General features: G+C 47.0%; 2 protein-coding genes across 2 annotated transcripts in view; one reads left to right on the forward strand and one right to left on the reverse strand.

The window, feature by feature from the left end:
* The window catches only part of rab8b (RAB8B, member RAS oncogene family), a 15,721-nt gene extending 14,557 nt beyond the window's left edge, over positions 1–1,164 (forward strand). The window contains exon 8 of the mRNA XM_062546694.1: positions 1–1,164. This exon is cut by the window's left edge and continues 1,558 nt beyond it. The gene's annotated coding sequence lies outside the window, so the exon portion shown is untranslated.
* An 849-nt stretch (positions 1,165–2,013) lies between these two features.
* LOC134094452 (transient receptor potential cation channel subfamily M member 1-like) overlaps positions 2,014–27,894 on the reverse strand; it is a 34,038-nt gene continuing 8,157 nt past the window's right edge. The window contains exons 2-28 of the mRNA XM_062547971.1: positions 24,828–25,061; positions 22,853–22,929; positions 21,464–21,665; positions 20,901–21,114; positions 20,359–20,483; positions 19,758–19,929; positions 18,419–18,593; positions 18,010–18,133; positions 14,868–14,940; positions 14,301–14,401; positions 13,762–13,923; positions 13,398–13,532; positions 12,977–13,027; positions 12,524–12,664; positions 12,390–12,419; positions 11,813–12,105; positions 10,712–10,940; positions 9,909–10,031; positions 8,815–8,937; positions 8,444–8,572; positions 7,911–8,162; positions 7,502–7,676; positions 6,377–6,397; positions 5,950–6,094; positions 5,388–5,590; positions 4,634–4,766; positions 2,014–4,294 (exon numbers count right to left, since the gene is read on the reverse strand). Of these exons, the coding sequence (XP_062403955.1) occupies positions 2,014–4,294; positions 4,634–4,766; positions 5,388–5,590; positions 5,950–6,094; positions 6,377–6,397; positions 7,502–7,676; positions 7,911–8,162; positions 8,444–8,572; positions 8,815–8,937; positions 9,909–10,031; positions 10,712–10,940; positions 11,813–12,105; positions 12,390–12,419; positions 12,524–12,664; positions 12,977–13,027; positions 13,398–13,532; positions 13,762–13,923; positions 14,301–14,401; positions 14,868–14,940; positions 18,010–18,133; positions 18,419–18,593; positions 19,758–19,929; positions 20,359–20,483; positions 20,901–21,114; positions 21,464–21,665; positions 22,853–22,929; positions 24,828–25,061 (6,123 nt within the window). The remainder of the gene's footprint in view (positions 4,295–4,633; positions 4,767–5,387; positions 5,591–5,949; positions 6,095–6,376; positions 6,398–7,501; positions 7,677–7,910; positions 8,163–8,443; positions 8,573–8,814; positions 8,938–9,908; positions 10,032–10,711; positions 10,941–11,812; positions 12,106–12,389; positions 12,420–12,523; positions 12,665–12,976; positions 13,028–13,397; positions 13,533–13,761; positions 13,924–14,300; positions 14,402–14,867; positions 14,941–18,009; positions 18,134–18,418; positions 18,594–19,757; positions 19,930–20,358; positions 20,484–20,900; positions 21,115–21,463; positions 21,666–22,852; positions 22,930–24,827; positions 25,062–27,894) is intronic.

The following is a 27,894-nucleotide window of genomic DNA, read 5'->3' on the forward strand; positions in this document are numbered from 1 at the left end:
GCTCTGAGGAAGCGGTGTCAAAAGATGAAGATGAATAGATAAAAGATGCATGATACCACTGCGTAAATGTAGTGTTGTTGGAAGGGATTGGGAAGCCACTAAAATGTGCATGATTATTAACAAAGGTATACCCTAATGTGCAGGTACCCAGTAACATGGTTATTTTCATATCACTCATTAGTTTGAGTGATGTCAAAATGATTGTGTTATTTTTTTTTCCTGTTGTCCCAAAGCAGTTTGTGCTTATTCAGTTATTGGTATTTAATGAAGGTATAACACAAGTTATCGTTTAGCGTTTACAAAATCCCAGCAGCAGTATTATTTCTCACGCTGCACTTTATTAGTGTGTGTGTTTGCGCTGTGTCTTCGCAGAGTTTCACAGGTGTGTGTGGCAGGGGAACTCTGTTTATGTGTTTGTGTGTGCGTACAATGTGTCTTTTTTTTAAGACAAAAAAACAGCTATTCTTGTTTCGCTACTGTGTACAACATTTTATTCCAAGACTGTGAGATGTCGTTTTTAACTGGCTGCTGTTTTTTAGCCAGTAGTTATTGATGCGTAGATATTCAGCAAAAGGGTTTGTCTCTCTATGATGTGTCTGTAGTTGACGTCATGAGATGCAGTGCCTGTACAGATTTCAGTTTGTGTCGTGTTAAAAGTAGGATGGGCCAAGTCTTGCTATGGCTGCCAGTAGCATCGATTCAGCAATAACTGGTCCTCTGTATGGATAGTGGCAGTACCGTGGGTTAGAGAATGGAACAGTTGTATCTATAGATACACAACTTCCTTTACTGTCTTATTGTTGCCTACCAATAGTTTTGTCTGTGATGGAATCTGCTTTTACGAATGTGATCATCATACTCTTTTGTTGCCATTTGAAACTGACGGTTGCACAGATGAAAAACATTTGTTTAGATGGGACCATTGCTATGCATGTGTCTTGATATCAAGAAGTCACTTTGTTACAGTGGGAGCAGACAGGCATGTCTGTGTAATGTTCTACTCTTGTAGCCTTGCAACCAAGTGGAATACTCATACTCGTTATGTAGATAACATAATGTACATACTTCTGAATACTGTGTGAACTAAAGTGTAAAAACAGAGTGATTTTACCAGTTGTGAACTGTTTTTTCTACCACATGTAACCAAAGTAAAGATTGTATAAAGAGACTTTTGTGTGCAATCATGTTCTTTATTGCTCATGTTATTATGCAAGTACCACAATGTCCGTGATCATCATAACGCTTTGGTGAAATTTGACATTTTAACTCTACACGGCTTACCGTAATTTCCCGACTATTAGCCACAACTTTAACATTGATTTTGCCAAATTTCTTCAGCTATGAGGTTAATACAGGGGGGGGGGGGGGGGGGGGGCATTCTGAACCTCATGTTGCTGCCACATTTTGGGTTCACTTGGACAAAAAAGTGACATTTTATTGAAAATGAAACCAGTTACTTATATCTACATTGGACATTGGTTTTCTATTTCCTCTTAGGATGATGTGTTTAATAAAACCCAGTTCACACAACATATGAAAACAATGTAGCTAAAAACAAAGACTAAGTATTATTGTTTAAAACAGTTTAAATAATATTCTTTGAGGAAATTTCACTGTCATCAAACAAAGTCTTTTAAAGTATACTGCAACAGAGCTGAAGTGTACTGTGTCCTATGTTCTGCTCTATAATGTTTTCTCTGATCAACCTGCCCGGCAACCACCGCATATCAACATTTGTGTCCTCTGGTATCTTCTATGGGAACCGGGCTTTGCGTGACGTCGCCCCCTTGTGGTTAGAAAATAAGCATTTGTATATGCACACTGTGTGTGGACATAGATACTATTTTTCCAGTTAACCTTTGTCTCTGCCAAGCCCCTGTATCCAACTTAGTCTATTTTCCTCCTTTGTGATCAGAGAGAGGCATCAAACAGAACTGAGTTTGGTCCCCTGCTGATCTCGCTAGTGTTGATATGAAGAGTGTGTGTTGACTGATGGATGGCGCCCCCCTGTGGCTACTCTTGGGGCTTGTCCTGCTCTGCAGAGCTGCCCCCGCACGCCTTCAGGATGTTGCCCTCGCTGGTGGAGCTGCGGGGCTTGTCCGTGGGGCCCATGTTGTCCTCCAGCGACTTCTGCGGGCGTGCGCTCCAGCTCTTGGACCTCAGGTGCTGGGGTATCCAGCCCTCGCCGTCCGCCTCCTCTGCCCCGTCGCCTCTCTGCTCCGGCGGTTCGCCCGCCGGCCCTCCGGAGGGCGCCGCCATCTCGCCCGCCTGGCTCTCCCCGTGCAGCGGCGGCGACCCGCGGACGTCTCCTCTGTGAGGGACGCCGAGGAGGCCGAGCGGCTGGAGCCCTCCGTTGGCCTGCACCTCCGTCTCCGCGCCGAGGCGCTCGAACATGCTCACCACGGACGTGAGGGGCGTCGGCGCCGCCGTGCCCCCGGGGTGCACCCTGGAGTCCAGGCGCGCCGTCAGCCGGCTCCTGGTGGGGGAGCTGTTCCCCGCCATCTCCACCACGGCGCTGTAGTCTTTGGCCCAGTGGCCGTCGTCCCCTCCGCCCTGCTCCGCCGGGGTGTAGATGATGCAGCTCTTGGCCTTCCGGGCCGCAGTGGGGGACATCGGCTGTGGCAGCGGCTGGGGGTGTTTGAACGATTTGGATTTGCCCAGAGCGTACGCCACGCCAGGCTCCACCACAGTCGATGATTCTGCTCTAGCCACACTGTGCTCCACCTCGTTGGGGTCGAAGATGATGCAGCTCTTGGCCATGCGGGTGTCTGAAGGGGACATGGGCTGTGGCAGTGGCGGGGGGTATTTGAACGACTTGGATTTGCCCAGAGCGTAAGCCACAGCAGGCTCCGCTACAGCGGACGATTCTGCCCTCGCTACACTGTGCTCCACCTCGTTGGGGTCGAAGATGATGCAGCTCTTGGCCATACGGGTGTCTGAAGGGGACATCGGCTGTGGTACCTGTGGGGGGTATTTGAACGACTTGGATTTGCCCAGAGCGTAAGCCACAGCAGGCTCTGGCCCAGTCGGTGGTTCTGCTCTCGTTACGCTGTGCTCCACCTCGTTGGGGTCGAAGATGATGCAGCTTTTAGCCATGCGGGTGTCAGAGGGGGACATCGGCTGTGGTACCTGTGGGGGGTATTTGAACGACTTGGATTTGCCCAGAGCGTAAGCCACAGCAGGCTCCGGCCCAGTCTGTGGTTCTGCTCTCGCTACGCCATGCTCCACCTCGTTGGGGTCGAAGATGATGCAGCTCTTGGCCATCCGGGTGTCAGAGGAGGACATCGGCGGGGGTAGCGGCGGGGGGTATTTGAACGACTTAGATTTGCCCAGCGCGTAAGCCACAGCAGGCTCCGTCACCGTGGGTGGTTCTGCTCTCGCTACGCCGTGCTCCACCTCGTTGGGGTCGAAGATGATGCAGCTCTTGGCCTTCCTGGCGCTGGACGGAGACAGCCTCTGTGGGTCGGGCGGGAACACTTTGAAGGAGCTGGACTTGCCCCGCGGGTACAAGGGCGGCGGCACGTCGTCGGGTCTCTCCGCCTCTGTCTCTGCGCCTCCTTTCGCTCTCTCCTCCTGCTCTCCGTCCGGTTGGTAGATGATGCAACTCTTGGCCCTCCTTGCAGCGGAGGGGGGGACCCTCGGGGACTCCTGCGAAGGCAGCTTCAGGGACTTGGATTTCTCCAGCGACACATTGGAGGCTTTCTCCGGGACAGGGGGGCCTGTCTCCGGCGCCGTCCCTTCCAGCCCCGCCTGGACCGGGGTGGACGACGACGACGCGTCCGCGGGCACGGCCACGGTCTTGCTGACGTCGTCCGAGCTCTGGTCGCAGGGCGAGATGAGGATGTCCACGCAGGAGCTGGGCTGCCGGCTGGGCCTGGGCTTGACCACGTCCAGCGTCAGCCCGTACTCCTTGGTGGTGGAGCGGTGGCTGGGCGAGCGCCCCAGGCTGCCGTGCCTCTCGGCGCTGAGCTGGTCCATCTTGTCCGTCTTGTCCTTCTCCACCTCCACGGTGCGGCCCTCGAACTCCATGGCGTAGCGGTAGAGGCTGTAGCCGTCGTTGCTGTTGACGCTGCCGTGGCGCAGCAGGCCGGCCTCGCCGCCGACGGACGAGGCGTTGGAGCGCGTGCGCCTCAGCTCCGACTTGTCGATGCCCGCCAGCTTCTCCAGGGCGTCCATCATGCGGCCGTGGATGTCCTCCAGCTGGGCCAGGCGCAGGTCCACCGTCTGCAGCGTGGCCTTCATGGTGTTCTCCCGCTCGTTCACCTCCTCCAGACGCATGGACATGTCCTCCACCCTACACAAGGCCACACAGAGAGAGAGGTGGAGCCCACAGAGAAATCAGGTCCTGAGGTCATGTTACACACGCCCTTGTAATAGTGTGACTATGCTGCCCAGACAGTACAGTGTAGACTGAGAAGACTGCATTAACATAAACTATGGCTATGTTTACGACAAAAGTTCAAAGTGCCCCATATTTTAGTCTGTATATTTAACTGTAAAAGATATAATATACATTTTCAAGCTGCATCTTCAAAGTGAAAGTTATAAAGTATGAAAATGATGTGAAAATGATCACAGAAAAGCTGTGCGTTTGCTCTGATGGGATGAGAAACACCTGAAGGATAAGCTCTACCTTTCATGAGTGACCTTGATTCGCTCATCGTTTGAGGACTGCATTTCATCATCCTTCTCCCGGAAGTACTCATCCAAGCATTGCTCCTCAAACTCATACAGGCTCTTCAACTCCTCACCAAGCAGGATCAGCTCTGAGAAGACACACAGACACACACACACACACAGACACACACACACACACACACACACACACACACACACACACACGTTAGAGACACAAGTAAGATCTTGGTGAAACACACAGCAGAGAATCAACTTTGACAACATTTACACTTCCAAAAATAGAACTACTTTTGATTCGTCTGAACAGAACCAGACTTCAGCTGACTCCTGAATGAGGGTGACTGCTATTCTAGACATCAGTTGGTGTATTTTCATGTCTGCATTCCAGCTGTCATAGGGAGCAATCATGTGATTTAGCTAGAAGAATAGAAGGATAATGAAAACGATGATGATAATCAAAAACAATTCCAACCTATTAAAAATGAACCAATTTAGTTCCTTTAAAAGCTCGTTGAATAGGATTGATACCTACAGCGTATCTTTGTGAAACAATAAAAACCTGACAATTATATGACATAAGTCAGGGATTACCATCGGTGGTCCGCAATCTGCTTCTAGCGGGTACGCGAGAACAGAAGGCCTATGGCGGAAAGGTGTTAAAGCCAAGGTTGATCAAAATCGGGATAAGCCTCATAACCGGAATACTAAAGTGCATGTAAACGCAGTCTGTAAGGGAGATGGAGACCCACTGAGGCCCTTGTCCTTCTCGTCCAGCTCGCCCTCCTGCTTCTTGTTGCAGCGGCAGCAGACCCTCTTGCAGAAGATGTAGATGTGGCTGAGGAGGATGAGGGGTGGGGGCATGATGGGCCGGTCGTGGAAGGTCATGATCAGCTGGTAGCGCTGAAACTTCCACACCTGGTTGGAGATGGATTTCACCTCGAAGAACGTGTTACTGTGGTGACAGGAAATCAGTGTCATGCACCTTTTAGAGCATAAATATAGTACAAATTCCAGAAGAATCATCTGCCCTTAGTTTAGGCCGTATGGATATTTCTCCCTGTGAATTGAACACTGTACATGCATTCAGTTGACCAAGAGGGGAGGTATTCTGCAGGTCAACTTGGTTTACACTTGGTTTTCCTAAACAGACCTCACATTGAGTTTACGTTTGTTTCTATTGGTGTTTTATTTGAATAAACACAACGTTATTTCCACACTCTCAGTCTCAACAAAGAAGATGTTTTTAATCAGATCACCAAATGAACAAACTACCGCTGTCTGGGATAACTGATATCTGCACATCCCACTCACTTGAACACAGCGATGAGTAAGTTGACCAGGAGGATGTTGGCCACCAGAAGGTAGCAGGCCATGATGGCGGGGGTTAGAAACGCTCCGGGGATACAAGGAGGCAGCTTCTTGCCGTCCTCATCGTAGAGGTTATCTCCACAGGGGGCTTGAGGCATAGCACAGGATAAACCCAGCAGGATTACAACACAACAGTGCAACATCGACATATGCAGGAAATTGCAAACTGCAATTAAAATTCAATTAGACATTCAATTTAAATTGATTGCTGAATAAATCGTAAACCATGAGCACTGATTTTTTTTCATTGATGGAAACTGCATTTACATTTGAAATCAGGCTTGACTTTTGAACTGACTCTAAATCTTTGAAAAAAGTGTATACAAAAAAAAGAATGATTAAAGAAATATAAAGTCATAACTCTACTCACGGTTGATTTCCATTGCGTAGACTGTGATTCAAGTTTCCAAAGCAGCACGAATGTAAAAAGGATCAAGAAATCCGGTGGTCAATCAGACAGTGCAATATACGGAGCACAACATGCTTCTGTCATTGAGAGGGTACACCATAGTTGCGCATTACAGTATCAATGCATATGATGAGCTCGCGCATCATATGGGGCCCCATGGATACTGCATGTATGGTTGAGTGCTTTTCCGCTTCCTCCCAATGAGAGACAAGATACACTGGTGGGTTTCATTCTATTTTACTTTGCTGAAGGGTGGATGATCGTCAGCGCATTGAGACAACACACAAGAACCTCAAACAGTATCCACCACAATGTGAAGGATTGTAGAGGAGGATTACAAAAAATGTTACAGTTGACTGTATTTCCCGGTGTGTGTGTCACAGAGTAAATGGGAGCTGAATCTGTTCACTTTCTGATTTTTATATTTTATCATGCTTTCTTTTCTTTTCTTTTTTGTTTGTTGTGCAATAGATGTGGCCACTATACCGGAAAATACTGAAAAACCGTAAACATGCTCGTATATTGCAGTGTGATAGGGTATTATACTCCCAATGTCATATGCTTCAACTGCAGATAGCGCTGTTGCATATTTATGTCAGTGGAGGGCGCTAGAGCACAATAGACGGCTAAAGCAGAGCTACAAGTGACATGTGCCAAACGTCTGAGGACATGACTTAATTACACCCTGTTTAAACCTAAGTCAAACATATAGAGGGAGCTTTTCCATACGTTGCAGTTTCACCTCAGAACTGCGGCCAAGTTTCAACCGCAAGCCACAGTCCCAGAGTCCCACTGAGCAAAAAGCCATAGAGGAACTGCTGGATGAATCTAACTCCCAGCTCTGGTGCTTTGATAGATTTAAACTGGATAAAGCAGTGGTTAGATGCCCATCTCAGTATGCATATGATTTGGAGTATTTTTGCCATGTTTCCCAGTGCTATATAGAGATGAATACAGGGGGCACACACACACACACACACACACACACACATATACATACCACTGAAGACAGAGAAATTGGTACCAATCATCCACCCTTCGAAATAAAAGGAAACAAGAAAATCTTACTATCAATTTTAGTCTTACGGTCAATCGAGTCCGCAAACACCTCCCCATAGATCATCCAGTAGGGCATGTAGAAGATGTTCCTGGCCAGCCGCCAGGTGGGCTCCTCGTCTGGGTGCAGGATGGCCTGCCGCGCCACCCCGAAACTCATCAGCACCACCAGCATGATCACCACGAAGTACAGCATGTCAATCATCTGCAAAACACACACACACACACACACACACACACACACGCTGGTATATGCACATATGGTATTGCCTAAAGGCTACAAAGGGAATTCCTTTAGTACAAGAAGGCCACAGTGAGGAGGGATGGTAAGTTGGCCAAGAGAGACGAGTTCATATCACTTCTGAAATGACTATAATGACCCATAAAGCACATCATCACATAATGACAACACATAGAATGGTAGCATTGGCCCACCCACCATCTTCCCAATCATCATGACGTAAGGGCCCAGGTATTTGTTGACTCCGAAGATGTCGAGGACCCTGATGTACCAGAAGATGATGTCGACGCAGTAGACGACGCGGCCGTAGCCCAAGTAGGGTTCGCTCTGGAGCCGCATCAGCAGGCCGATCAGGAAGGTGCCGATGGCAAACAGGTCCGTGACGTTCCAGTAGTCTTCCAGCCACACGTTAATCTTCTGCTTCAGCTTCCCCGGCTCCGACATCAGGATCTACAGAACGGAACACCCGCACCGCACGAGGTCAGGCAGAGGTCAGGCAGAGGACAGGTAGAGGACAGGTAGAGGACAGGTAGAGGTCACGCAGAGGACAGGTAGAGATGTGGGCAGTACTGGGATTCGGCTGTCCAGCACTATGTTTCCAATATATTTAACTTCATAGGTTTACAGAGCCCAATTTGAACTTGGCTCCTCGTCTCCTTGAAAACTAAGGCAACAGGTACCTTGTTTTGTTTATGTGTGTGTGTGTGTGTGTCAGCTCGACTCTCTCTAACCTGTCTGACTTTCTCCAGTCCCAGCGTGATGATGTAAGAGATGACGATCCACTCCTGTATACACGGCCAACGCTCCATCTTCACCAGGATGATGTAATTGTACAGCATCAGGTAGGCAAGGTAGGCTATCTGCGCACACAGACAGACAGACAGACAGACAGACAGACACACACACACACACACACACACACACACACACACACATACAGCTAAATGTTTCAGATACATTCCAGCATGCTGTCCAAATTTGTAGCACTTTTGTTTGGTATTTTCTTTTTCTTTTTGGAATGACATTGTTGGAATAGCATCCAAGTGATATTTGTTTGTTACTTTTCATTTGTTTTGCCTTTCGACGACCTGAGTACACTCACAGTGTTGAACCAGAACTTGGTGAAAGGGGCATTGTAGAACTCATAGATCTTCTTCCCAATGGGGATCCTTCTCACATGTTTGCTGCCATCTTCTTCATCTTTCTTGGACACGGTGTCGGCATCCTGTCAGACAAAACACACATACACCCACACACACACGCACACGCACACGCACACGCACACGCACACGCACACGCACACGCACACGCACACGCACACGCACACGCACACACACACACACACACACACACACACACACACACGGTTAAAAATGAGTGTTCTTCGAGGTTGAGATAGTGTTAGACGAGGTCCATTTGCTTGGTAATGTTACATTTGCAGTTTAAGAGCGGAGGCCAACATGAGATTATCCCCTGACTAAAGAGATTAGTGGCCATGCAGACCACTAATATTTGGGAGAGCGGTGAGGAGGGCTGGATGTTCCGTTGTGGGCCACGCCACTCTACTGGGCTCGGCGTGTTAACATCTCTTTCTCTGCACGGACAGACTCACAGAGCAAGCAACAACAATAACAACAACAACAACAACAACAACTAAAAATCTAGTTCACAGCTATGCGACTATGATTCACTATAAACCGGAAATAACAGATAATTATTCATCTCTCTTGGTGCAGAGGCACCATCTGAATGCATGGCATGATAGATAGATAGATAGATAGATACATTAGATAGATAGATAGATACTGCAGATAGATACTGTAGATATATAGTTTATTGATCCCCAAGGGGAAATGATAGGTTTCAAATAAAAAAAACTAACTCTGGCTCCTTGCTGACAGGCCAGTGGATGATGATTTAGCTATGATGATATGCTGATGTGTCAAAACCTTAATGGACTTTTTGGAACTGAAATCCGTACAGAAATGTTTAACGTGCAAGCTTCTATGTCATCTGTCTTTGTACAAACTGACCCTTTATACTGTCTGTTATGACCTATGAGAAGTTGAATATTCCTCTATATGTGTGTGTGTGTGTGTGTGTGTGTGTGTGTGTGTGCGTGTGTGTGTGTGTGTGTGTGTGTGTGTGTGTGTGTGTGTGTGTGTGTGTGCGTGTGTGTGTGTGTATGTATGTTACCTTGCCGGAATTTTTTTCGTCCTCCTTCTCCTTGCCCTGGGCAGCAGCGTCCTCGTGGGCCTCGTCTCCGAGTCGGAAGTCCAGCAGCAGGATGGCAGGGGGGAAGATGATGCCGAAGATCACCTGGACACATTGGACACCACAGGAAAACCTCATGTGATGTATTCTACATTCTGTGGCACTGTAGCTATCTCATCCACATGCCTTTACTCCAGAAATGTTAGAACTTGTACTACATTGTGTGCTGAGACACTTATTCTTCCTGATAAATGTACTGCAGTGAAAAGGATTTGAGTTGTACTAGCCAAGCATTATGACCCTCTCTCCAACAATTCATGCTATATGATTCTGAAATAAAAAATGTTATGTTATTCTCTACCCAATAGATTGTTAGAAATCGTAACAGTAGTCACTCATAAGTTATATTCAAAATTCTGCAGAGGTTGGACGCCACCCAAAAGTATATATTTCATCCTGCTTATGTACATTACTCCATTGTTCTTATTTAAAAAGTACATTTGTATGGGTCAGATGACAGTTATCATTTACAGCCGCGGCTAATAGTTGGGAAATTACGGTAACTGTCCATATGGTACATGTCTACAGAAGGTAAGACATCTGACCCACCTCCCTACATTTTCCAGTTCCAAGTGATTTGTGGAAAATATTTTAATTATCAGTGATAATATTTGCCCTTGTCACTGTAAACATTGTTCTGCTTCTGCTATAATTCTTCTATGATTCTTCTATCTAGCCTCTATATAACTTCTATAACTGCTATAGTGCGTTCTTCAGCGCGGCACCTTGATGCCAGGGTTCTTGCCCATCCGGAGTGTGCCCATCCACATGTCGGTGAGGAGCATCTGGCTGCAGGTGTGCGCGATGAAGTCGCGGTGCTTGGCGGCCACGGCCAGCTTCAGGCAGGTGGAGTTGCTCCAGTTCTTCAGCTCGTAGGTGAGCAGCTTCATGGCTATCTGCTCGTCGTGCTTGTAGGACTGGTCCAGCAGCTCGTACGCCAGCTGCCCAAACTCCCTGAGACACAGAGGGAGAAGACGTGGCACAGGAGTCAGGGCTTTGCACTTAACGTCTTTAATGCCGCATGGTAACATACCCTTAGAAAAATAATACGTTTATGAAAGTGTACTGTTGGTCTATAGTCTGGCTATCACCATACTAAGCTCAATCTTTTAAGATTGAACATTAGTTTGGGGAGTCTGCGCTTTATTTCTACTGCACAAGATCCATGATCAATGGGCATTGTTCAATTGACTCTGTGCGCTTTTGGATAGTCCTTCAGACCTTCGCTCTGCCCCGTCCCTGCCCATGTTCAAAAAGCACTATATTAATGTAGTCCATTTACCATTCGTAAACTAACATTATACCTACAGTATAAGTTCACTTGTAGTACACCTAAAACTTTACTACTTTTACACCTCAAAAGTATGTTATGCAGGCTATACTATAATGAACTAAAAGGTTTGCTAGAAGTATAACTTGTATCATCACTAGTTTATATATACTGTAGTGCTCAGTACTTAGTTTACTTTAGTTTTAGTTTACTATTATAAAATGGAAGTGGGCCAATTTAGTCTGAAGAAATTATGAAAATGGTAAATGTACAAGTATACCACATTTATGATAAACTTAGGCTACCTGTAGGCCTAAGCATACAAGTAAACATGTAAACATGGGAAGTACATGGGAAACATAGGAAACATAAAGTAAACATGGGAATTACCCTTCGCGCCTTAAATGAGGGAAATCTCATACTTTTTAGAGGAATATCGGGATGAGGCAATGAGGCGGGCAATGAGGAATGGCAGCTAACTAAACACAGAAACCCCCACTAAGTTAAGCTTAATCTTTACAAACGAATTGCATTGTGTTTTCCCCATCACACTCACTTGGAGTTGTTATCAAGGTTCTGAGAGATATCGTCCACCAGTTCACTGGCCGAGCACTCGTGGGCCATGCCTTTATAAAGCTTACAGGCCACTAGGGCTTTGGCCATGGCCTCCTCCCCTCTCTGCCACAGGAACAGCGCCATCTTCTGGCGCTTCATCAGCACTGCCCACACCATCAACTCGTGGAATGGGAACGGGAAACGGCTGACCTCTGGGTCGTCCACATCGATTTCCAACTCCTCCTCTCTCTTCTTCTTGGCCTTTTTCTTACCTTTACCTCTTGGTTCGTCATCCTAGTCGGGTCAGGGAGGTAATTTTACACATGAGAACTAATAGCTGCATCAAACATTGCTACAAAGTTTTTAAACATGACAGGCTCCTAGAGGGTGATGGTAGAGATCTTACATTATGCTCAGAACTATTATTGTAGTTGCATAGTTCATAGTTCATTATGCTAAACTGATCATTGAATTAGGCTATTAACTCACAAGGTACCAAATGCTGTTCAGTATCCTACAGTTACAACAACATTAAACAAATAACAACAACATTGAATGAATAAGTTCAATGTAATTACCTCCATTCCCAGGAGTTTGAGGGCCTTTGGCTGTGAAAAACAGTAAGAAGCATCTGTTAAAAACAGTCATATTTTTGAAAGCAGACTGTTATAAAATTGGACAGCAGTTGGGTGAGGGAGGATGGGCCTCATACCCGTTTGAGCCCATAAAGGTTGTTGTAGAGAGCACGGAAGCCCTTCCGGGTGTATTTGCAACGATATGCCCCGCCCATCAGATACTCCACCACTAATCCAATGTCAATCAAAGTGATGTTGTAATCTGGGGGGAGATTCCCCTAAAGTAACAAGAAAATCATCATCAGGTAATGATCAGCAGGAAAGATGGCAAGCAGTCTATTCAATGCTAGTGTTGGAAAACAGACAATCCAAGTCTAACGAAACTGTCAAATTGAGTAAATCTATTTCGTCAAGAGGGTTGTACAACTAGCAAACTAACTGACTAAACCCCTCTCTGAGAGGGCTGCGCAAACAGCAATAAAGTCCTTGGCATGTTGATCATCATTGTGAGTGTTCAGGCCATTTCCAGCTGCCATCTAATGACTCTCCACAATTATCAGTGTGTGCACTAGACTGATCCCCACTCTCACCTTTTTAACGTCTCTTACAATCACATGCAGTGTGTTCGGAGGTCCCAGTCTCTGTGGACAAGAAAGAGTACAGTCAAATGAGTTAAAATACAGTATCTTGGACACAACATATAACTCAATGGAATCAATAAATTGACTCCAGAGAGACATATTTAATGGCAGATTTGTAAAGGCCAGCATTATTGACGCTGGGGCCCAGAGAAGGTGAATCTGTCTCAGTAGAGGAGGTGAGTCTGTCTGATCCAATGAGAAGAGGTGAGTCTCTCTAGAGACATGGATCTCTTTGATCTTACTGGAGGAGGTGAATCTCTCTGATCTTATTGGAGGAGGTGAATCTCTCTGATCTTCCTAGAGGAGGTGAATCTCTCTGAAAAGCTGAGTCTCTCTGATCTTACTGGAGGAGAAGTTGAGGTGAACGTACAGTGTTGTAGAGCTCCTCTAGCCTGGGAATGGTGAGGAAGTGGTGGATGTTTACTCCGTTCTCAATCAGGAGCTTCACAAAGTCCGTCCTGTCCAGCACCAGAGCGTCCATCATGGCCTGCTCTAGCGAGTTCACCTGGAGGGGGGGGGGGGGGGGGGGGGCAGTTGTAGCACTTTGAGCAACACACAGATGTACACCCAATGCGACACACAAACACATGCACACGCACGCACGCACACACACACGCATACGCACACGCACACACACACACACACACACACACACACACACACACACACACACACACACACACACACACAAATAAATACTCCCTCCCTCTCTTTCTCTGCCAGTCCCCCTTTACCCAGTTGAGCAGCTCCAGTTTCCTGGGGTCAGTCTCCTCAGGTGGCTCAACCTTCTTGGCCTTCCCTCCTTTGCCCCTCTTGCCCCGTCCCTTGGTCTTGACCTGGGGGCTCTTGGGCCTCTCCTGGGGGGCGGTGTTCACACACGCTAGCGCACTGGCAGGCTAGGGACACAAGCAGAGATATGGCTCACACATTGCTCTGGCATATCATGATAACATACTGTAGTATTATATGCAAGCAATAACTTAATGACTTAGTATAGAAACTGACGTATTAACTTTAGTAATCAGTAAGTGGTAATGTCACTAGTAGTAATAGCATAACATCTCATATTGTTTGAAGTGAAAGAGTGCTCTGCCATTCCACTAACACTGTTATTCATAGTAGCATGTTACATTTAAAGTGTGATAACTTGATCGTCAAAGGAGTGATATCCCAATAGCTAGGTTGTCAGGTGTGATATAGCTACAGCTATAGCTAAACACATTTACAGTAAAACATTCTCTTTTGTCTGGTAAATAACAGTACTGCTGCTCACTGGGAGGTTGTGTCCATAGACGAAGATCTGATTGCGTGCAATATCCACCCTGTTCCAGGCCAGCGCCAGACTCAACTGGTCTGGGGCAGAGGCATTGGTGCCTGGGGACAACACAGGAGAAATGGACTCATACAAACGGGTAGACACAACCACAACCACCACAAGTATACACACATACACCTACCTCTTGCTCTTTCAAGCACACACACACACACACACACACACACACACACACACACACACACACACACACGCACACACACATACTGTACATAACTCCATAGACACCATAGTTATATTACTGTAATCATAAAGGATATAGTGTACAGATATGACATGTGTGTTATATAACTTCTTCATTTCAAAATACCTGAATGTGCTGTTACTGTATGTTCATGAACTCAAGACCCCAGACATTTGAGCATGATCACCACATTCTGCCTAATTTCACCTCACCAACATTTTCCCTTCCCTTCCCAGTCAGACCGCTAACCTTACCACCTAACCACAAACAATACCAGGACACTAGTGTGGCCATGGTGTTTGGCCGGAGTGTGTGTGGCCTACCTTTGAGCAGAGCTGTGAGGATGGCCATCTCAATGTCCTGCTGGCCCTCAGCCCCCAAGCGGAACACTGTGATCTGCACAGCACAACAGGGCAAAGGTCACGCGGCAGCAGTGCACACAGCTGGAGCACTGGGCTGCTGTCCAGTCAGCTCTCAAGGTGATGTGTGATGATGATGTACTTTTGCCATTTACGGTAGAGGACTCTGAAGCAGCCCTTGGTTATTCATGTGCTATTCATTATTACACAAATTGAATTGAATGGACATAATGCATGGTTTACGGATATATTATATGATTTTAATATAGATGTAAAATGAATGAATGAGTGAGTGAGTGAGTGAGTGAGTGAATGAGTGAGTTAGTGAGTGAATGCGTGAATGAGTGAGTGAGTGAGTGAGTGAGTGAGTGAATAAATAACCAACTTATGACGTGTATAAAGTATTGCTCTGAGAGCAGCTGTCACTAGTCTAGATCAAAGAGGGGATGTCTATATGTTATGTATTGTATGTTGTATTCTACCTCACCTCAAATGGTGACATTTATGTTAGTCCTATGGATAATATCATTTGCATCTGAAACTATATAACAGGCCAGATAGCATGACCCCTCGCAGTCAGGCTAATGATACATTCACATTGATGAATGTAGCCTACCATCTGCTCAAAAGAGAGACAGTATTTGTTTTATTTTGTCTTTCGTGCCAAACACAGACACCTGGTTCACCCCATAAACTCCAGCGACAGCACATGCTTTGTATTTTTGTGTCTCAAATGTATCAAATGAAATTACCCTGCTAGCCAAGTCACATGTGCTGTGATGCTAAATGTGATTAGCTAGGCATGGCTATGAGGTATTGTACTGGTGGTGGGCCACACTCTTGGACTGACTGGGATGCAGCCGTAACTAGGAACACATGATGGGGTGAGAGAGGGCTTCATGCCCGAGACAACGGTCAAGAGAGACAGTCCAAGGGGGGGTGGGGTGGTGGGGTTCATCAGTGTCAACCTCTGTGTGATTCTAGACATACACGTCAAGTCATGGCTTTAAATGTTCTTCCCTGCACGGGGCCATAATACGATTTAAATGGTATCCGAGACGGGCAGGCAGTGCTCTGAATAGGTGCTTTTTATTCCATGAATTATTTCTGCGTCACAAAAAAAAAAAAAATATTTCTGAGTCTCCATCCCTGTGGAATGCAGGCTAGTCAATGCAGAGCATTGAGATGCAGCTCGCCACAAGAGCACATGACTGTTAGTGAGGCACGCAACCATATCAAGACTTTGTCCGAGTCTTAGGCTGCCGACAAACCACCGGTTTGTCATGGGAGACCTACTTTTCCCCCTCTCATTGAGAGAATAGAGCCGTATAAATCCTATATACTGGCTGTCTATCCACAGACCACTGGCTCAGAGTAAACATTCTGTATGATTACATGTGCATGCATGTTATCTCTGACTCTGCTGATGCTAAAAGCTTGCATTGCCAGGGTATTATGTGTCTTAATGCGCTATGGAGGCACTGCTTGGCTGAGATGATATCCCTCACAGGCAGAGAGAGAGAGAGAGAGCAGGGGAGGCATTAGAGGCAGACATGATAGAGGAGAGAAAAAGAGAAGGATGGAGAGAGAGGGAGTGATGAAGGAGAAGGGAGACACAGAGAGAAAAGATGGAGAGAGAGAGAGGGATGGTGAGGCTGAGAGAAAGGATGGAGAGAGAGAGGGGGATGGAGAGAGAGGCAGTGATAGGGAAGAGGGGAGACTGAGAGAAGGGAGAGGGAGAAAGAGAGAGAGAGAGAGAGAGAGAGAGAGAGAGATAGAGAGAGCGAGAGCCAGACAGAAGGAGATAGACTTTGCAGGGATTATGGCTATGCCTTCCTCCCCGGTGCCATTTGTTCGGCGTGCTGATGGGTACACAGTGTTTGGGTACAGGCCCTCCGCTGCTCCCGCCGCTGCTGCTGCTGCTGCTGTCTCTGTCTCCAGCGCAGGAACAGGTGGCAGCCGAGCCGCCTGATCTGGCCAGCTGCAGGAGCAGCGGGAGAGATAATCTCTCCTCTCACTCTGAGCCTCAGCTCTGCTATTACTTAACACTTAGCACATCACCGCCCATCGCATCGCCTCTCTCCCACATCACCCTCCAACTGGACAGGGGGCGGCGTAGAGGAGATGGGCAGCGTGTCCAGGACTGAGCCCAGAGGAGAGGGGGGTCTCAGTGCTTAGAGGGTGCTAATCGGGTGAAGACAGAGTGTTTCATCCCTTTAAGTGGTGTATAAGAGAGTGTGTGTGTGTGTGTGTGTGTGTGTGTGTGTGTGTGTGTGTGTGTGTGTGTGTGGGTGTGTGTGTGTGTGAGTGTGTGTGTGTGTGTGTGTGTGTGTGTGTGTGTGTGTGTGTGTGAGAGAGAGAGAGAGAGAGTGTGTGTGTGTGTGCGTGTGTGTGTGTATGAGGCAAAGGTCATTCATGAGATAAGGTAGAGAGATGAGGCTAAGTGAAGCTGAGATGATGGATGGGGAAGATGAGGAGTGAACAGAATGCGAGCACACACACACACACACACACACACTTCACCAGCGTAAATGAACATTTAAGGCTTGAGAGGTTTCGAAATGATGAAGAGAGGAACACCATGAAAACTGACTTTATTCACACATGAATGAAGGCCACAAATGAAGGAGGAGGAGACTGGACAAGTGTGGGAGTTCAGGAATGAGATGTTTATTATGGATCTCAGGTGAATTTACATGGCATGACTGTACACAAATTCAACTTCATATGAAGGCAATGCAATGTCTGTTGTCTGTTGTGTAACAATGTAACAACTACTGTTTCCATGAGTAAAAATAATACATCAATAAATATTAGTAATATGTATTTTATATGTACTTAATATGCTATTTATGTTATTTGTCGCATGTATTACAGTGTAAAGTCCTTCCTCTAATGTCAAGCAAATTGTCCAAACACTATTCTCATACATTTTAAATATGTGCTGTGTAGAATATACAAAATAACTATGTGCTGGGTATAACATACAAAGTAAGCATGCACCGGCACCCTCACATTAGGGTCATGTGACTTGAGTGTGAGAGTGGTGTGTGCTGTGCTGTGCTATGCTGTGCTATGCTGTACTGTGCTGTGCTGTGCTACTCACCAGCTCCCTCTTCTTCATGCACTCCATGACCATGAGCAGGATCTGCTGCGACTGGCTCTTGCTGTAGTTGAACGTCTTCTGGATGGTCACCAGCAGCTGGTCTCGGGCGTCCTCGGTGATCAGCCTGGGAAGAGGAGAACACAACGGAGTGAGACAGAGGAGAGCGCAGGCACACACTCCAAAATATACATACAGTCTGTGAGTATGTGTGTGTGTGTGTGTGTGTGTGTGTGTGTGTGTGTGTGAGTGTGAGAGAGAGAGAAACAGAGACAGAGAGAGAGAGAGAGAGAAACAGAGGGAGACAGAGAGAGAGAGAGAGACAGAGAGAGAGAGACAGACAGCAAGAGAGAGAAGAAGAGAATATTGTGTGTGCATGTAGATGAGCAAATAAACAGGAGCATGTCCTCACCCTCCGTCCTCGGTGTACTTGTGTGCGTAGGAGACGATGTCGGACGCTCGGCCGCTGCCGTCACACACCACCACGGGCACGGGCGGGTCCTCCCGCAGACTCTCCAGCGCGATGGAGATCACGTTCGGACCGCCCTCCACGATCAGACACACCAGAGGCACCCCCTGGCCCAGACCTGCCCATCAGGGAACACACACACACACACACACACACACACACACATCAGACAAACACCAGACACATGCATGCTCAGGTTATAAAATATGTTCTCAAGTCTAAAACATGTTTTACTGAATGCTATCTCAGGGGGAGATAATGGGGATCAAACACAGCAGCAACAACACATGTAGTAACAGATGATGTCTTCTCACTAGTGTGTACATGTATGTGTTTCCTACAGCAAGCAGCTTTATTCACATGGCTCAGCTATACCTAAACCTAGGGCCTAAACAGTCTAAGGTCATAGGTTAAAATCCCAGAGAGAAAACTGATGAAAAACATGTACACTGCCTCTGTAGTCATCTTTTCAACAAATATCTGTAAATGCAGACAGTAACATGACTAAACACCGGATCTAAGAATCAGTTATCACGTTATCAGTTATCATGAGAGATGCTTTTTCAGGTGCCCTGTGAGATGGCGTGGTGCAGAGTGGACATGTCCAGACATGTCCAGGAGTCCAGGGCCAGATGTGAGTGGTGACAGCTGAGCATCCCTTTGCTGTCCCTGCCTTACCAGGAGCTCCAGGCATAGGATGACAAAGGGAAACCCACAGGTCACAGCTAGAGTGGTCTCTTCCACAGCTCACCCCTAGAGTGTAGAGTGGTCTCTTCCACAGCTCACCGCTAGAGCTTTCCGCTATCACACAAGCACCAAAATGAATGGTCCAGGCTGGTCTCTCTCTTTCTCTCTCTCTCTCTCTCTCTCTCTCTCTCTCTTTCTCCACTGGAAAGCTCACACCCTCACTGGTCTGGGCTACTTCCCCCCTCTCACCCTGCCTGCCTTGAGTGTTTATGAAGCCCCATCAGATCACACCTTTTGAGCTTGAGTCTGCATCTGGCTGATACTTTCATCTGCAACCTCTCGCTTTTGCTCTTGCTTTTGCTCTGCTCTGCTAAAAGCACACACGAGTGAGCGCTTGTGCTTTCTGGGAATTTATCCCGTCTCTCTCTAATCTTCCTGCTGGTGTGCTCATTCCCCTCTGCCTACACTTTTACGGACCTCATTAATGTCCTTAATATGTGTCCTGGAGCCTTGATGTGCTAAGCCTGCCTGATACACCTCTTAAGCAGGGCTTGGCTTGAGCAGGGTGGGGTGGGTTAACGGAGGGCTCACTTACGGGTGTTAATCTTCTGAAGAGAGATGTGCTTCTCCAGCTGCCGACGGAGCTTCACCTCGGCGCCGTACTTCCCGCACGTGCCGTTGTCCGACAGGATGAAGTGCGAGTGGCTGTTGTTGAGCACGGCCAGCTTGCTGAGCGGGTTGGACATGGCCTGGTACGGTTTGGTCACCTACAGAGGAACAACAGGGCTGTTACACACACACACACACACACATGGGCTTGGAACAAAGTAGTTACTGATCTGTAAATGGAGTTTTACATTCAATGGGTCTGTATTAAATTAGCATGCTATTTTCACTGCAGTTCAGTGGTACATTAAATTAGCATGCAATTTTCACTTCACTTTAATGGATCTAGATTAAATTAGCATGCTATTTTCACTTCATAAAACCCATTTTGTAAGTGTTTTTGTGTGTGCCAACTGAATGACTGTATCCACTTGGCCGTCTATCAGCTGTAATGTCATAAACCATCAGTTCATGAGAATTGGGAATTGAATTCAGTTCATACGAAAGTACTGTTTGCTGGCGTTTCCTGCTCTGGAACTGTGTGGGAATGGATTTGGTTATCTGTCAGCAGGGTTCTCTGTCAAACTTACATCTTTGCCGATGAGGTCCTCTTTGTTTTCCAGGATTCCCCAGGGGGCGATGCCGATGGCACACACTTTTCCTCTGGACTTTGAGGAATGGTCCTTCAAGGCATCACCCACATGTCGGATCACACCTAAAACACACACACACACACACACACACATGAGCAAAGGGAAAGTGCACCACTGGTGTGTTCATCCTGGTGGATTACGGCCAAGCTTTACTAATATCATAATCCATATGCTGTCTTCCCTGCCTCCATCTCCGACCATTACCGATGAGATGCTGGGCATTAATCCCCAAGGGTCAGAGGTTAAATTTTGCTAGGAATTCTGGGAAATATCCTACAGAGAGTGTCATCTCCAAAGCTTTATCTTTGTTTACATGGATATCCTAGATATCTGCCTGTCTCATAACTGTACACAGTATGCATCGTAATGTACAATAATGTACACACACCGTATGGATTATTTGCCCTTTTCTGTCTAAATCCCCAGGCCTGTGGCAGAGGGTCCAGTTGACCTCTGACACCCCCGCAGAGCGAGCTCACCTGTGCTGACTCCTCCGGTGAAGATCCAGGCGCCGGTGGTGACGGCGGCCTTGATGAGGCCCTTGCCGAACACCTGCTTGAGTTTGGGCTGCATGTCGAAGTTCTGCAGGCCGCCGTGCACGGAGATGAGCAGCGTGGGCAGCTCCAGCTGCCACTCCCGCACCATCAGGTGCAGCAGGTTATCCGGCTTGGTGTCGTGGGAGGTGCGGATATACTGCAGGGAGTGGACAGAGAGAGAAAGACAGAGAGAGAGAGAGAGGGAGAGAGACAGAGAGAGAGAGAGAGAGAGAGAGAGAGAGAGAGAGAGAGAGACAGAGAAGGGCCATGTAAATGTACAATCGAACAAGACATTTTATTTCACGCACCAATGATATGTGAGTATAACACACAGTATTGAGTTTAACACCAATAGGATGCTTACAATCATTTAAACATTGAAATAATGAATTATTGGAAATAATAGGTTGTATAGTGGTGTAACACATTAATCAGAGACATGTGTGTGTGTGTGTTCCTGCATGTATGCTGGTGTGTTTTTAATATATATCTCTATGTGTCCATACCATGGCCTTGTTGATGAAGCCTCCTCCCTGGAACTCGATGCAGCCGTAGGCGTCGGTGGGGAAGGTCAGCGTGTTCTTGACCACCGACCACTTCTCCTGCGGGGGCTCCACCTGCACCAGCTGCCCCCCGTCCTCCGCCGCCTTGGTGGTGGCGCCCGGCGGGAGGGCCACATGCCCGGTGAGCAGCTGACCGCACGAGCACCTGGGGGGGACAGAGACAGCGTCGGTTGGAGACCACACAATGTTTTTCTGTTGGCAACTGTAAAGTGCTCGTCACAGGCATTCTGCACTGGAAATGTTTGTCTGTGTCACAAGGAGTTGTGTTAGGACTACATAACAGTGGTCATACAATCACATTGAGCAGCTTCAGAATTTGTGATAGTGAGTAATTTAAAATAGACTTTGAGTAGACGGAATAAATTATTCTTGACTAAGTAAACGCTCGTCTACTATTAGATAAAGGCTGCTGGAGAGATCTGATTGGAGAAAATTGCCCTTGATCTGGTGTTCTCCCAGTTTGGGCAAAAGAAAAACGTCTTACATAACTTCTTTAATGACCCCCTGCTGTTGCAATGTGTGTGTGTGTGTGTGTGTATGTGTGTGTGTCCGTGTCTGATGTTTGTGGCAGGACACACTGCAGTCTGTGTTTCCCACTATGTTGTTTGTCATTTTATGTAGGCCGTCTCTTGCCCCCTTTCATTTCCTCCTCTCTTTCTCTCTCCCCCTCTCCCCCTCTCTCTCCTCTTTCTCTCTCTCCCCTCTCTCCCCCTCTCTCTCCTCTTTCTCTCTCTCTCCCTCTCTCCTGGTCTCTGCGGCCCTAATTAATACGTGCCCCTACTCACACACTCACGGCCAGTCTGGCGCTCGTCCACCTCCCAGTCTGGGGCCGTAACGCATGGGGGCACAGAGACCAATGGCTGCACCAAAGAGCTCTCCACTGCTCTACCCGGATTTCTATTTCTAGTTTATTCTATTTCTATTCTATTTCTATAGTCATTTAAGGCCTGGATTACTCCATCTTTCTCATTCTCTCACGTCACCTTCCTTCTTCTTCACCTTTCTTACCCTCCATCTCTCCAACCCTCTCTCCCTCTCTCTCTCTCCCCCATCCCTCCAACCCTCTCTCTTTCCACCTCTCTATCCCTCTCTCTCCTGCCCTGTGGTCAGGGCCGGCGGGTCTCTCTGCGGGCAGCCCTGTCCTGATCCGCAGCGGAGCGGCTGTGCTGATGTCACTTCTGGGGTGTTACACAAGGGCAGCCTAGATTTGGGGACAGATTCGAGTCGTTTCGGGCCAGGGGCCCTTCTGTGTGTGTGTGTGTGTGTGTGTGTGTGTGTGAGTGTGTGTGTTTGCCTCAGGCTGGGGTGAGTTAAAGTGTTCATGTCTCTCACCTGGTCGGGTCTCGGGTTTGGAACACGTTGACACATTCCCTCTTGTAGAAGGTTCTCTCCAGCCATGCTTTCTGTACCTGAAAGCATATGAAGAAGACAAATCTCTTTAGATACTTCTGACATATTGACTGTGTTTCACTGTGTTTCAAAAGCTATGCAAACTACTACTGTATTCTGAGGAAAACCGGTCCTGAAAACTGCAGTTAACACAGAGCCATATCCTTTTAAACAACTGCTTTTGTCAGAGCAAATACACTCTATTTGTCCTATGGGGGCAGACTCTCATGTTAAATGTGTAATATCAATTACTGCAAGAATTCGGCTTTTAGACACACAAGTTTGGCCGATGGACGAAATCCTCTTACTGCACAGGAGATTAGAAACCGCTTAGAGCCAGAATGGCTGCATGGCCAACACACAAAAGCACAGCACCATACTTATGGTAGGAAACATATACTGTACTATGCACTCATACTCGGCAATGAAAAACACCCTGACCGGGTTATGAGCAAGGAATGCATAAAATGGAAAAAGGAATAACAGAATAAGGAAGGTAATAAAATGAATACATCAAGGATTTAAAAAAAAAAGGAAAGTAAATTCCATTTAAATTTCTGTTCACACCAAGTTGTCAGTGATAACCCATGTGACACGGAGCGTCACATCCCAGGGTGCGAGGGTGTGTCCGCGCTGAGACGGCCTTTGTGTGTGCACCGCAGGGCGCCTGCTAACAGTGGTTAGAACAGGGAGAGCGGAGACATAGGGGTCACACGATAAAAGGACGGGGGTCACTGAGCCAAGAGAAGCCGTTGACCACATCCAGAGAGATGCCTCTGTTTTCCCTGAGGTTATTAGTGCGCGTCAAATTAGAGCCCTGGATTGGTTCTGCTTGGTGGCTACTGCCCTGCTTTTCAGAACTCGGAGGTAGAGGCCATGAAAAAAAAAAAGACAAAACAAAACAAAACAAAAGTAGCCTTCCTAAACGGACACGTCAAACTCTGCCATGGAAGAGAGTTTTGATCTGGGTCCAGTGCTGGACCAAAATAACGCTGGGTTTCTAGTGGACTCTGTCTAGGGCTTTTGTGGTGGGTTCAGCCCTAATTAAAACTAAAGCTTTTGAAGCAAATCTCTCCAGGAAGTTCTGGGAGGGAGAGAGAGTGAGTGTTTTTGGGCACCACACTGAGAAGAATGCCATTCTACTCCCTGCTCATTTGTCCCGCTTTTAGCCTGATTTCAACACAGTGTTCAGATGACTCAAATGAATTCTGTGAGAAATTGGGTTATTTAAACCCATAACCAGTTTTTTCTTCCCAGCAAAATTCAAATGAGCTGATTTTTGTAAATTAAAAAACAGAAAAAAACATTTCAAAGAATTGTCAAAGTGAAACCACTTTTGTTTTAAGTTAAATGAAATGAAAATGGGCAGAAATGCTTACAATTACAACACATTGTATATTTTATGTATTATAAACCAATAAGGTTATTTAGAATGCTGAATGTAAAAATGTGAAATGTTTTTGATTAAAATATGGTCAAACAGTATCGACTAATTCACATTTACAACTCAATTCAGTAATCTCATACACAAAATGTAAACTAGCAAATACTTTCCGATGCAACCTAGAACTTGATCAACAGGTGTCAAAATCTTCATTCCGTTCTGAACATCATATTTCAGTCGTATAGCACAAAATAGCTTGAGAAAAAATTCTCCCAGAGTGGACAACACATTTCAAACTCAATGATGACAACCATGCTCCCTCACTCACTCACCTAAAAACAGAGAAGCCCCCAAACTGTTCAGCCTCATTCAAACAACATCAAAAGCAAAGCAGCAAGAACCCTTCACATCTCGGAGACGCTAGACGCTCCGAGACCCTAGATGGTCCTCGGACACCCTAGGAGTCGACTGTTCAGGTCCACCGTCTCACAAGCCTGCGTCCAACCATCCTGAGCGAGAGAGTGGAAGTCCTACCTGCTGCCCTGTGCTGTGCTGTGCGGCTGGGGGTCTGGGCCAGCTTTGAGAGCCATGCAGTGCTGGAGCCTGAGCCTGAGCACTGAGCCTGGAGTCCTGGGTCAGGCAGGGGCCGGGCACCCAGGGGCCAGCCCGGGCGCTCTCCTTCTCTCTCGGGCCGCCGGTGCTCCCGCTCTCTCCTGCGGTCCTCGTCGGGAGCTGTGCTCTCGCAGGGGTGCTCTCTCTCCTGGTGTGCTGAGGCTCAGTGAATCTCCCAAGACATGAAACTTCATCACTTTATGAGGGGCCGTTCATATGATGAGCATGTGAGCGGGCCCTTTGTTTCGCCGCTGGTCCCATGACTCCAGTTGAAGGTAATCCTTTTGGGAGTCCCATGACCCTGGCTCCACTTGCCCACAGGGTATTTTCATCCATCGCTGGAACAAGGCACAACAAATCTACTTTGATAGCCTCCCCCCTCTTAATCTCCCAATTTCTCCCAAACCCCCTTTCTCTCTCTCTCTCCCTCCCTCCCTTCCTCTCTCTCTCTCTCTCTCTCTCTCTCTCTCTCTCTCTCTCTGGGCTCCCCAGCTTTTGCGTCGGGGAAAGCCGGGGACAGGGGTGAAAGTGGGGATTGCTCTCCAGCCCCAAAAAACAGGGAGGAAATCCAATTCGGGGAAAAAAAGAAAAGAAAAGAAAAGAAAAGAAAAAGAAGAAAAACAAGGGCAACAATGAGAGGACTTTTAATTTGAAAGTGTCACCCCCCTTCCTCCCTCTTTGATTTCAACCCCATTTGCATAATTGAGAGAATTGGACGCAGAAATCCTTTTGAAAGGGGCCTTGTTAAGACATGACTGGACTCCAGTTGGGGGCAAGGTCAGCGCACACTAATTGCAGTTAATCTCTGTTTCCACCCGCCATGTTCGGCCTGCGGAAAACGGTTCTGACGGAGAGCCGAGACAGGGTCTCCCGCCCAGGCATGAGGCTCTCCGCGGAGTCTCACCTCAAGGAAACAACGCCGATGACGCCTCGCGCGCAGCAGCCGGTCCCGGTTTTATTTGATTTTAATAAGAGCCGTTCAGCCGCTCCATCAGAAAGTCAGAGAGAAGGAGCGATAGAGACTGAAGTGAAGTGAGGAGTAGATGTGAAGTTTATCTGACAGATGTGTTTGTTGGACACATCTGAGCCAAAGATGGCGTGAAGTGAACCAAGCCTCTGCCGGGTGGTTGGTTTGCACAACCTTATCAGCCTGGGCAGCCAGGGGCTGTCCAGTCAAGCAAGGCAAAAACTGTTTTCAGTTATGCAGCCCTTTCTGCTTGTGTGCCTTTGACTTTTACTGCCGGAGTTGCTTGAGTCACTTTGTACATGTCAATAAACACACACAAACCTGTCAAAGTGTAGCAGTTTTTGTAGCAGCAAAAGTGTGCTTGTGATTGTGGTTGATGTGTTGTTTAGAACAGTAAGCAGAGGCCCTCCAGTCTGCGTGAGGCTACTGAACTTGGTTGATACAGGAGAGAGGCTTACGTAACTCTGCCGCAGATTCAGCCACAGGCGTGGGTCTCTGGATCAGTCTGGGCTTTTGTTTCTGGGTTTTGTCACATTTGTTGGGTCAACCATTCAAATATGAAGCGAACAAGGCTAAAATGATAGCCAATCTCCAGGGTTTGCCTTTTATGGTTGGTCAGGAAACACCAACAGCTTTTGGTGCAAGAGAGAGAGACAGAGAGAGAGAGAGAGAGAGAGAGAGAGAGAGAGAGAGAAACACAAAGAAACTGAGGCTGTAGATGAACCAATGGAGGGTGGAAAGACAAGGAACAAGAACCTTTCTCTCTCTCTCTCTCCTCTTTTCCCCCCACACATACATAGTGGCCAGGGCTACATCGGAGACGCACATGCTCCAAACTTAATTATAGCTGAGCAAAAACAAAAGAACACTCGCTCTGGCCATTCGGGCGGTGTGACGCATTTATTTCAGCTTACTTCAAGTCATTATCCAGTGCAATTAAAGCCCAAATCCTACGGAAAATGAGCAGCCTGGTCGGAGTGTCCACTGCACACAGAAAAGTCCAAGAGGTGGAGAGTAATAGTCTCAAGGATCCGATTTTATCACGTTGAGTGAATTAATAGGTCTTACCAGTAGCCTGGTAACAATAAACATCATTCAGAGTCTTGCAGAACATTCACGAAACAACAACAAAAAAATGGCTGCAAACAATACGTATTTGTACCACATATGACAAAATAGGATTTCCTCTTAAGAGTTACAATTGAGCCAGATTAAAGTTTTCTTTCTCACGGTTATTTAGAAGGAAACTGACAACGGTCAGCGGTCTTTTCACACAACTTTCAGTGTTAGAGAACAGTAAATCACAACCAAAACCTCTATTCTGCAAAACTGTCTTCATTTTCAGTTTGTTTATCTGGGCCTTTTTTTGTCAGCGACATTTTAAACAGAGCTTCTGGGTGTGCCATTTACAGAGTTACAATGTTACATTCTTAGAAGCAAACATAATGCAATTGGTAAGTATCATTCTAAACTAAGTTTGCCTTCTGGTGTCTCTTGTAGATAACATTCCCATATCCCTGAAGAATTGCTCCAACGGAGCAGACCTGATCAGCGATAAGCATTACTTTAGCAGATCAGGGGCATGCAGACATGGCATGCAGGATGGATCACCAGACAGCAGATAAAAGCTTCTACTAATTGCTTGATGGTGTGGACAAATTGAGTGCATATTGCAGGAACTTAACACCAACTGACAAGACCAGGACTGGGTGGTACTCGCATATAGCCGCACAGCTACAGACGACTTCCATGAACTGTTCTTATGCTAGCTGTTTTGCACATGGAGTGCAGGGAGTCAAATATGTCTGTTTCATATTGATCTATTCATCTGACTTGTTTTATTTGAGCCACGTAAACTAGCCGTGGCGCTAGGAGACACAGAGTCTGCTGAGTGCCAGGCGAGTTTTGCCTTAATTCCCTTAACCTCTTTAAAATGGCTGTTTTTTACCCGAGCTACTTCTAAAAGGGCCTCATTGTCTTGCTGGGGTTTGAAAATCCAGTTAGCCATCACATGAGCGCAAC

The sequence above is a fragment of the Sardina pilchardus genome, chromosome 10 (assembly GCF_963854185.1).
Source record: "Sardina pilchardus chromosome 10, fSarPil1.1, whole genome shotgun sequence".
NCBI classification, from domain to species: Eukaryota; Metazoa; Chordata; class Actinopteri; order Clupeiformes; family Clupeidae; genus Sardina; species Sardina pilchardus.